The following is a 12,230-nucleotide window of genomic DNA, read 5'->3' on the forward strand; positions in this document are numbered from 1 at the left end:
GTAAATATTTTTAAAAATAGAATACTGAACATGACTTTGCATGAACGGCCACAAATAATTTGAAACCTGAAATTTTTAAATTCAGTCTCTTTAAGAAAATGCGAGTTTGCTTCCAGAAGACCACTAGTTTCAACGACACTGATATTAATAAACATATTATAAATAATTAAAAAGTTTTAATAGCTATACGAAATTCACGATGGAAGCTTTCGCCTGTGCAATAAAATGTATTCCGATTTGGTTAACCACAATAAAATGAAAAGTACCGTGTAAAAGCCCTTCAGAGGCAACTTCAGTTTGTTAATTGAAGTACTTCATGGAACAGGTACTGCACCCACAGCAATGTGCGCTGTAATGACTCCAAAATCTGATTCAGACTGCACACCAGATTTTCAGCTTAAGAAACACATAAACGTATCTAGGCGAGAAAGGGGTTCATATCAATTTGCGCATTACCGGGAAAAGAACATAGCTCTTAATGATTACGACAACCGAAGATTGGCACAACATTGCTCTCTAGAATGGCATAGGACACTGTAACTTAACTGCTCTTATTAAGCACAGCGAACACTAAGAAACATCACTCTACAGCCTGGCCTCAGTTCACGTTCAAACATTTGTTACGAAATACCATACACGCGATGGCTATCATGCCTATGCCTTGCTGTACATTCACCTAAACTGACAACCTTCTCATGAACACTTAGACGAGCGGAATAAATTAACTTGGAGGTTTTATTGTCAGTCTAATATTGAGTCGCACACCTGCGAACCACATAAAAGCTACAGCCCCCGTTACATAAAAAAACAGAGTTGCTCATTAAATCAATTCTGGTCTTGACAGACGGTCAGGCGGTTGACGTCAGAGTACATGAAATACAGACAAAAACGTTCCACCAACCAGGGCCGCACTGTACATCTCTGTAACCATTCAGCTGGCTCAGTATACGATCCTGGGTGGCCAACCATCTAAAATCCACTCCCACAACTATACAACAACAAGTGGCCCCTGCTCGTTGGGTTTGCACTCCGTATTGCTGCTAACTTTCTGGTGCCTCTAAGAGTCGTCACTCTACGACGGCCACTTTCTCGACCCAACATTTCCAGTTTACAGCACCTTCTGGTCTCTGGGCACACCCTCTAGTCCTCCCGTCGTGTCTTTCAGTCAAAGATAACAACTCTAATGGAGAAACGAGATCGATAGGAGCCGCACGCCTCACAAGGAGAGGTCTCTAGTCGTAAGACCGGCTTTTTGAAGGTTACGATTCCAGCTATCCCACCCTGCAGCCATTCACCTTGGTGGGCCCTCGTTTGCGAGAAACAAACGAAAAAAAAGTTCTAAATTTTGCGTGATGATTAATAACAGTAAAAAAGACGTATGACAGAGGCTTGTTGCGTGGTGTAGGGGAAACGATATTCGAGCCACATGCAGGAGGTTGTGGGTTCAAGCCTTGTCAAACGTGGCATTATTTTTATTCTTAAGCTCTGTCGAAATGACTGTGATGGTTATTTTTATTAAATTAATTGGTTTAAACGGAATTTTTTATTTTCATCCCTTTGTCACGTAATTTTAATAACCGTATGAACCTTTTCATTTGGTTCATTTTAACTTTACATCGGTTTCCCAATCGGAATTTTTGTGAATTTAAATGTAATTTCATTTGCCTATTATAGTACTCAATTATTTTAAAATTCCGATCTGTCGATTAAAAAACAAAAACGAAATAATCTATTTATATTTGAAAGTGGGCTGTTTAGGTTTTCTTACTGGTAACGCCACGTAGCGCTCAGTATGAAAATCACTGGCTGTGCTGTGTGCAGTCTGTGGCTAGTTTGCATTGTTGTCTGCCATTGTAGTGTTGGGCAGCTGGATGTGAACAGCGCGTAGAGTTGCGCAGTTGGAGGTGAGCCACCAGCGGTGGTGGATGTGGGGACAGAGATGGCGGAGTTTTGAAGTTTGTAAGACTGGATGTCATGAACTGCTATGTATATTATGATTTTTCAACACTGTTAAGGTAAATACATTGTTTGTTCTCTATTAAAATCTTTCATTTGCTAACTATGTCTATCAGTAGTTAGTGCCTTCCGTAGTTTGAATCTTTTATTTAGCTGGCAGTAGTGGCGCTCGCTGTATTGCAGTAGTTCGAGTAACCAAGATTTTTGTGAGGTAAGCGATTTGTGAAACGTATAGGTTAATGTTAGTCAGGGCCATTCTTTTCTAGGGATTTTTGAAAGTCAGATTGCGTTGCGCTAAAAATACTGTGTTTCAGTTTAAGCGCAGTCGTGTACAATTGTTCAAATACTTACTGCAATGTGGAAAAGAAACATAGGTGACGATTTAAACGAAAGAAGGGCATATAAGTAAAACGAAATTCAAGCATAATGAGAAATAAATATAATAAACGCAATAGTGTCGAATTGAAAACATGACTGAACAACAAAAGAAATTAAATCGAAATTAACACATGGACAAACGTTTGAAGTCGGAAGAGAATAAGAAAAAAAGAAAAAATGATATTATCATTCAGAAGTGGCATCAACTAAAGAGACTTGCACCAGGCGAACAACCTAGCCGACGGGAGGCCCTGGCCTCACGACATTTCGTTTCATGATTAAAAATATGAGACAAAGGAATGGAAACAAAAAATACATATAAAACAGTGGTCCTTGGTGGTTTTGGCTGGGTGACTGTAATCAGGGAGTGAACTAGTTAGTCAGTCGAGACATTCCTGTTTGTATTTAAAGATATACTAACTAAGTACGCTGCATTGCTCGAATATTATTATACTCTATTAATCCGTCTCTTCCTTCTCCCTCTCTCTGTTTGCCTTCTTTGGCATCGTATCTGTCCATCTCCTCCGGCCCTCGCATTGTCCATGTGCTACTCCCCATTCTCTCTGTCCCTCTGATCCTCTCTCATCTACCCATCTTCTCCTTCCCCCTCTGTTCATCTCCTCTCCTCTTAAATCCCCTCCGCCCTCCACTTCAACTCGCCCCCTCCATCACATGCTCCCTCGTCTTTCTATCTGCTCTTCCTACTCCGTCTGTTCATCTTCTCCTACGCTCTCCCATATCTGTGTCCATTTCCTTCTCCCCAATCTGTATTTGTCCATTGCGTCCTTCCCCGTTCTCTTTCCACTTTCCACGTTATCACCCCCCCCCCCCACCACCACCACCACCACCACCACCACAGGTAGTAAATAATCTGTGTACCTAATTCGGATGTAATCGATCTAGGTCTTAAGCAGGACTATTTTATCTGCCACTTTGCCAGCATGCGCACATGTCACATGTAGCTCGCTTGCATTTAACGTATTTCACACGCTTTCTTGCACATATGTTACTTGTACCTCTAACGAATTTCAACCTGTAATTCTATTTTTACACAGATCATTGTTTATGTGCCGCACAATCACGTAATTTTGAGCAGTATATAAGAAAACTGTCCGCGAAATGTGCTGCAATTAGAGTTAGTACCAAAGAAGTAATAAACTTAAACGTCATGAGTGATGCGGCAGTTTTTATGCGTCTTGGGGTTTATTTCGGCGTAGCTACTGACTCATATGTCGTAGAATGATGTAATTTGGTAGGCAACTTCAGCGGCATACGTGGATACTGTCTGCGAAATTCGTAGCGAATGAAGTTAACAGTAACGAAGTAAGTCATAAATTTAAACATCATATTTATAACGTCATATCTGGTGCACAACGTGTTTTACAATGAAATAACTAGCAGATATATTCATTGGTATATGGGAGTAGTGCCTGCAAAATGTGTCGTGAATACAGGAAGTAGTAAAGAAGTGAGTTATCAAAAGATTATGCTAGATGCGACAGTTTTACTTTATGAAATACAATACAGGACTTGGACCACCTATTGATTTGCCCAGATGTGTCTAGAACATGCACTAAAGACGATATTTTGAAAGTCAATGGCAAAGCAACCTACGTTGCTAATTACTGGGAAGGGAAGATATAATTGGTGCATCCGGATACGGAAGAAGAAGAAGAAACTTCATGAACAGTGAAAATGTAGAGAGCGATAAACTTTTTCTTCCTTTCGTCATTGTTTGTGTGTTGTGAGCGAGCAATCGGTATTTTTGACTCAGAAAAGAGCAGTATGTAGTGTAAGTTCACAAACTTCTTGTCGACCCATGTTAAGTAGTACCTTGTTCTCAATATGCTTCTTTAATGCCGTTTGGTGTTAAAAATACGAAATTTTGTTAAAAATACGAAATTATTCGCAAGAATCCATCTGCAAGAGTCCATCTGCAAGAGTCCATCTGCAATTCCCTTAGTACATAAAAATAATGGAAACTACCAAATGCCTTAGCATATCAGGAACACTAAACATCACCCTTACCCGTTAACACGCTGAACTTCTCGGTATATGCCGGCTCAAAGCTTAGTAAAGAAAAACTAGCAACTGTAGCAAATATTTGCTAACTTAAACACGGAGATTACCACAGTCGGTGATGCTTTAAAATATCTTCGATTTCTACATGAGGAAGGTTACTCGAAGCAAGGGAATCTCGCGTCGCTTTTGCGGAAACAGAGCTGGGAGAGAGAGACCCCGTATCAGAACTTGTGCTGGGACTACCATCACAAGGTAAATGCCATACCGTCATCAAGATTCAGGTCGCTGGCTCACTCACTCAGTATTGTGTCCTCTGTTCATTGACAACACTGCTTGTTTGCTCCAGTTTCTGCGTGCAGGCTAATCTATGGAAAGTCATAAACTTACTTTTGTACATTATTCATGGTTTATTATCAAGTGTAGAGACATAAATGGGAGTGAAACAAATCACAGATTACGCAGTGAGAATACACATAATATCCATACTGAGGAAATTCAATTACTTGCAAAACCGTACATGCTAACATCAGAGCCCGTAGCACCTAAACAATGACGGCTTTACGTCGTTCTTGTGGCCTGCAGACAATGGTTTGATACAATTCTTCAGCCTAACCTCTCCTGCGCTACTCTCTTTATCTCCGAGTAACTGCTGTAGCCTACATTCGTCTATTCCCTCTCACTACAGTCATGTCTTGATCTCCCACGACAATGTTTACCCTTTTAAGCTAACCAGAGTAAGTATTTGTTGATGCCTCAGAACGTGTCCTATCAGTCGTTCACTCCTTTTAGTCAAGTTGTGCCATAAAACTGTTTGACTCGTTACTTCTTTCTCAGACTATCTGATCTTTAGCATTCTTCTGTAGCTGTTTCTAAGACACTCAGTTCCATATAAAGCTGCAATCCAAATGAATAATTTCAGAAACGACTTCCTTACATTTGAATTTACATTCGATTATTAAATATTTACGTTTCCAAAAAAAACTTTTCTAGCTGTTGTTTGTTTTCTTTTATTTGCTATTTACATCTAATGTGGTCAGTTACTGTATTTTGCTGTGAAAATACCAAAATTGTCTTTTACTTTCAGTGTCTCACTTCTTAATCTAATTCCCTTGGTGTAACCAGAGTCCATTCAACTACACTCCATTACACTCGTTTTACCTTTAGTTATATTCATCATATATTTTCGAGACACTATCCAGTCATTGAACGCCTTTGCCGTCTTTGACAGATCCGTAATGTAATCGACTACCCTTGAACTTTCAAATTCTTGCACTTTCCGCTTACAGCTGTCAACATTTTTATTTGCTGTGAGGAGAATGTCGAGTATCCCTCATACTGAAACGAAACTCACAACAGTAATTGAATACGCACGTATATTGCAATGCTGCACTTCCCATCTTACCTTCTTCCCTTTCCTGTTTCTTTCTATAAAGTTCTATACAAGCTTCTTTCTTCTACACAGGTGCAATCTAGCAGAGAGGGAGAAAGAGACAAAGAGAGAGAGAGAGAGAGAAGAAGAAGAAGAAGAAGAAGAAGAAAGAAAGAAAGGACGCATCGCTAAGGAATTATGCAAATATGGGAAGGAAATCGGAACATGCGATGCACATGTACTGACAAACAAATGTTTACAATTTCAAATAAATTGGCTGATTCATTCAGGAGAAAGAACTGTTACGAACTGATCAATAAACCGTTGGTGCACCTCTGGCCCTTATACAACAGTTACTCGCCTTCTCATTCATCATAAAGTTCTTCAACGTCCTCTGAGGGGTAGCGTGCCAAATTCTGTCCAATTGGAGCGTTAGATAGTGAAAATCCCGATCTGGTTGGAGGGCCTTGCCCATAATGCTCTCAATTGGGATAGGTTCGTCGATCTTGCTGGCCAAAATAAACAAGCAGTATAATCTCATGACGTTTGTGGAAGTGCATTACCTTGTTGAAATGTAATCCCGAGATGGCTTGCTATGAAGGGCAACAAAACACTGCATGTAAAATCATCGACATGCTGTTGTGCTATAAGAGTGCTGCGAATGACAACCAAGGGGGTCCTGCTATGGAAAGAAATGGCACCCAGGCCATCATTCATAGGTGTCGGTGCGTGTGGCGGGCGGCACTCGGGTTGCTACCCCACTGCTGTCCGCGACGCCTCACTGGTCATCGAGGCTAATTTCGAAGCGGGGCGCATGACTGAAGACATTTCTGCTCCGGTCAGTGTGTTTTCAGGCTTAATGGTTGGTTGGATTGGTTGGTTTAGGGGGTGAAGGGACCCAAACTACGGAGCGATCAGCCACTTTTTCCATTCCAGGCCGAGGACATGTCTGGAGACGCCCCGGACAGTGGTGGGATTTCAGCACAGCTGTCGCCTGCCGAACCCCTTGAAAGCAAGGAGTGATGGTCTGGGGTGCGAGTTCTTTTCATAGGAGGACTCCTCTGGTTGTCACCCACGGCGCCCTTACAGCGCAGTGGTACGTCGACGATATTCTGTGCAAGGTTTTGTTGCCCTTCATGGCAAGCCATTCTGCGCTTACACTGCAGCAAAATTACGCAAGCCCGCACACTAAAAGAATTTATAACGTTTGTCTTCATGCCTGTCAAACCGTACCTTGGTCAACAAGTTCATCGGGTCTCCCCCCAACTGAGAACGTTTGGAGCATTATGGGCACGAGCCTGCAACCATCTCGGGATTTTGACGATCTACCGCGTCAACTGGACTTCGAACATCAGTGCCAAGTCGGAAACTGCTTCCATAAGGGGCAGAAGTGTAACAACACTTCATTGACTTCCTGAGTTCGTGAAGCTCTTTGTGTTAGATAAAACGTGTGATTTTACAATCTTTTGTGTGTCTTTACGTGTACGTCCCATTTATCGATCTCCGTCCCATTTGCGTAACTGCTTCGTGGTGCATCGGTTTCATTCCTTAGGGTGTATAATGCTCCACCTTTCACCACTCCCTTTCTTGCTCAGTAAGGACGCAGCATTTGAGCTCACTATGTCCAGATAGCTACATCTCATTTTTCCAAAGATATATTTATAAGCGTCATCCACGTTTTCTGCAGATTTCCGTACTTCTAAGGATTTACGCTTCTGCCCTAGACATTTCTGTTTAGCAACAATCTCATTTTTATGCGTTTGTATTCCTTTTTACCCGCTTCATTTGGGGATTTCTTATTTTTTACATTGATCACAGGGCAAAACATGTACCCAGAAAATACCTATCCTATCTCTTGTGGATAGTCGTTATGTTGGGACCTAAAAAAAACTTTTTTCTTAACTTTTCTGCACATCTGGTTCCCAGCATCTTTCAAAATACCCAAACCAATGGCTATTAGTTGAATAATCTGCAGTTCAACCGAAGATAGTTCATTTGAGAACGGTTTCTTCATTAGTGTGACTAAGATGAGTGAATGCTTCCAGTTCTCTCCATGGATACTTGATTATTCAGTAACGATCGCTAAATACGAGCTAACACCATACTCTGGAGCTGTTTCTCTGTGTAGCATGTGTGAGAATGAGTGAAAGGAATCGATATACTGCAGCTATGGCTACATTCTCTGACTGACAAGGGTGTTCTTTATTCAGTATATTATACTATAGTATAGTCATTGACTAACCAATGAAGACTGATTACGATTGACTGTCTTTTTCAATTCAAATTTGTTATATTCACAGTTAACATACTATTAACCTACCATTTTTGCCTTTAAACGCTTGCTCAACAAGTTTACATTTTGCCTTATAAGCACTCATTGGACGAATCAAAATATCTATTAGTTTCATTACTGCAGAGAAAGTAAAACTTTTATATGTTTGCCTAAGTAAAAGCACAATGACTGCTTTTGTTGAGATCTTCCCTCCGATGTCTGGGTTGATGCCGCTCTCTATGCTACTCTATCCTCTGCATGCCTCTTTGTCTCGAAATGACTAGTGCAACTTTTATCCTTCTGAATCTGTTTACTGTATTCACCTCTTGGTCTCCCTCTACGATATCCCCCCCCCCCCACACACACACACACTTCCCTCTAATACTAAACTGGTGATATCTCGACGTCTAAGAAGGTGTCCTGTCAAGTGATCGCTTCTTCATGTCAACCTGTGCCACAAATTTCTTTTCTCCACAGTTCTCATCAGTATCTCCTTATTCGTTACGTTATGTATCCATCTGATCTTCAGCGTTCTCCAGTAACACCACATTTCAAAATCTTCTATTCACTTCTTAACCAAACTCTGGATCGTCCATATTTCACTTCTACACATGGCTACACTCCATAATACTCCTTTCAGCAAGAAATTTCTAACACTTAAATCTATAATAAATGTTAACAAATTTCTCTTATTTAGAAACATTTTTATTGCCTTGTTTTGCTTTTGTTGATGTTCATCTTATATCCTCCTTTCCAGACACTGTTCATTCCGTTCAACTGCTCTTCCTACTCCTTTGCTACGGCAATATGTTACTTCCTGACAATTTTGTGCGTGCCGTGGAATCTGTTATGCTCGGAATCTGCTCTTATGGCCTTGTGTCTGTCTGTGCTTCCAGGTGAAACTGGCGATCGCAGAGCGGACGCGGACGCTGGAGATCGTTGGCTTCAGCGTGTCCCTGGCTGCCCTGCTCGTCTCGCTCGCCATATTCTACCGCTTCAGGTAGGACTTAACTCAATATGAAGGTTCTGATTACTTTCGTTCTCATTTTTAGAAGTCTGTATCCCATTTTGTCTGTATAGTTTGCTGCATTTTTGTACTGTTTCCTTTCATCACTTAAATTCAATATCGTCTTGATATCCAAGGATTAACATTACCCCTAATGTTTTTAGCAATTTTATCCTCTACTCCTTTCACTATTTTGTCTCACAAAGTAACCATTAACCTTTTAGTGTACTCCTTTCTCCTGTTTCGGTCAGTCGTTGCCTCGTACTTCCTATGACTCTCCCAACAACTTCTGGGTCTTTCATCTTATCCAAGTTCAATCTCCTTACTTCGCCACATATTTACAATTTCTTCCGTTCAATCTACAGTTCATAATGAATAAATTGTGCTCAGAGTCAGAGTGTCTCAGGAGGAATTTTCAGCGTCCAAGAGTCTGACAAGGGACGATCATAAGAAGCAAAAAGCGTCCTACGGAAAAGTGCTCTTTTCCAAATGGTTTTTGACATAGAATACATTTAATGTACATTGTTATTTATTTTGTATGTTATTCAATACACTATAAGATTTACACGTGTAAATATCTACAACATTATTAAAAGTTACAACATGCGTTTTACAATCCATCAACTGACAAATACAGTGTGACCATTATTGAACTACATGAAATAAAATCGACATAACTTCTGAACGGTTTGCGTTAGAACGTTAAAACTGCAGGGTTGGTTGCGGGACATTATGGGAATTAGTATGCGCAGACGCATTGGTATAGCGATGAAGCTCAATTTCATTTGGATGGGCTCGTCGATGTGCAAAATTAGCGAATTTGGAGGACCGAGCACCCGCGTTTCGCAATCGAGACGTCTCCTCACCCTCAACGAGCTACTGTGTGGTGTGCAATGTCCAGTCACGGAATCGTCGGTGCGATATTCCTTGATGGCACGGTCACTACCGAACGGTGCGTGAATGTTTTGGAATATGATTTCATCTCTATTATTCAAAGTGATTCTGATTTCGACAAGGTGTGGTTCATACAAGACGGAGCTTGACCTCATCAAAGCAGGAGAGTGTTTGATGTCCTGGAGGAGCACTTTGGAGGCCGCATTCTGGCTCTGGGGTACCCAGAGGCCACTGGCATGGGCCTCTCCGGATCTGAACACTTTTTTTCTGGGCGTACATTAAAGACAGTGACAGCCCTAAAACCATAGTAGAGCTGAAAACAGCCATTCAGGAGATCACCGACACTTGAGCGGGTCATGCAGATTTTACTATTCATCTGCGCCACATCATCGTCAATGATGGCAGGCATATCGAACATGTACCCTAAATCCGGATATCTCTATTGACGTTTACATGTTGAATAAAGTGTGTGTACTCCCTAGTTTGTAACTAATTTACGTTTTTCTCATATAGTTCAATAGTTGTCAGCCTGTACGTATTTTTATCATATTCACCTCCAAGCGCTATCGTACACGTCTCATTACAGCTTTATTACAGCTCACAGTAAATATTCAAATATCTAACCGTCAACTTCAGAGCCTTTGTGCGTTCTTGGGAGATGTTGTGTTGTTTGTCTGAGTGGTTATGCGCGTTTCCTAATCAGGGCAGCAGCATCCAATGAAGCGACCAAGGAGGCCACTTCGTGTATTCACCTTTAGCCTTTACACCTAAGATTACATCCGTCCCCACAAAAAAGTAAATAAATAAAAAATAGACAAATGTAGAGGTGAAAGATCTAACGATCTTGGTGGCCAGTAAATTGTCCTACCACGTCCAATCCAGCAATTAGGGTGACTACGATTGAAATTTCGCCTTACCCTTTTGGTAAAATGAGGGAAGTCTGCATCATGCCGGAAGTACATTGCAGTCGTGGTGAAAGGAACGCCGTCAAGCTCTTCAACGAACTAATTTTCCAAAAAATGCATGTCATTTCATCCAGCCATACGCTCTTTTAAAATGGATGGACCTATCAACATGCTACCCATCATCCCGCACGAAACGTTGATCGATAACCGAAGTCGAAAATTGGCTTTCGGTGTAGTGTGTGGATTTCCCCGCGACCGTCGATGACTATCATCTTTGTTGTTGATTCCATTCCGTGTATACGTTGCTTCATCAGTGAAAAGTGGAATGGATGCAAATCACGATTATCTTTGAACCAGTGGAAAAATTCAAGTTGTGTTGCATGTTGCGAATGTGAGGATTCTGGGCATGTTTTACGTGAAATGAGTAGAGTTCGCCATACAAGTGCTCGTGAGACTTTGATACGCACAGGAAGTCGCGGTGTGCTGATAGGACTACGCTGCACAACTTTAAACATGTATTGCTGTTTCTGTACAGGTCGTACAACTAAGCATTCAGAAGAAAAGTGGGAACGGTTTCAAGCAATGTGCTTAACACTCTGGTAAACACCCGCAGTCAGGAATTCGACGTGTCGGAGAGCCCTGATGTTATTCTTCGACATCAGCAGGTGTACTACTGTCGTAGACGCAGCAAACATACAGCACATCTGCATATTCTTTATTAGTGTAGATGTGTTGCATTTTAGGCAGCGCGAGTACAGACACAGTTAACCGATGGTTGTCTCTACTACCATACCATTCCATCCAACTACTGCACTCACAGCACACCACGGACAAATGCGCTTTCGACGGGCTAGACATCCTGAGCAAAGAAATCGAAAGCAACGAGCTAGATTGGGACAGAGTAAAACGTCAAAGAGGTCCAGTGGGGGAGATACATACGTGCGGCCCACTATCCCAAAAACAAAGTGATCTATCTCGTAAAGCACTCGGAATAAGGCATATGTCCATATAAGTTTTCGATTCAAGTGAGCGTTGCTGTCATATCCCTGAATATTGATCATTCTTCCTGGGATATCTTGCATAAATAATCTGGATCTTCCTGTGTTCTCAGTTGTCTTTCACGTATACAATCGACTTTCACGATTCTTAAACCAAGCGTTATGCAAAAGTCTACCTTTTCCCAAGTCCATATTCTCTACTATTTTTCCTTTTCTTCCTTTTCTTACTATCGAGTCGCAGCTCCCGATGGGAAGAAAATATTCCTCCCCCTTAACTGTCTGCATAATTTTTTTTATCTCATCATAAATTCTTTCAAGTTCTTCATCTGCGGTACTGGTTAGTATATAAATTTGTATTCCTGTGGTCAGTGTTGGCTTCATGTCTATGTTGGCTACGATAATGAGTTTACTACGCAGTTCGTAGTAGTTT

The 12,230-nt window shown here is 41.3% G+C and overlaps 1 protein-coding gene across 1 annotated transcript in view; it reads left to right on the forward strand.

Annotated features, from left to right (window-relative positions):
- The window catches only part of LOC126235632 (PDF receptor-like), a 368,747-nt gene that overhangs the window by 264,206 nt on the left and 92,311 nt on the right, over positions 1-12,230 (forward strand). Inside the window, exon 5 of the mRNA XM_049944344.1 lies at positions 8,894-8,997. Within this exon, the coding sequence (XP_049800301.1) occupies positions 8,894-8,997 (104 nt within the window). The remainder of the gene's footprint in view (positions 1-8,893; positions 8,998-12,230) is intronic.

This window comes from Schistocerca nitens, chromosome 2, assembly GCF_023898315.1.
Source record: "Schistocerca nitens isolate TAMUIC-IGC-003100 chromosome 2, iqSchNite1.1, whole genome shotgun sequence".
Lineage (NCBI taxonomy): Eukaryota > Metazoa > Arthropoda > Insecta > Orthoptera > Acrididae > Schistocerca > Schistocerca nitens.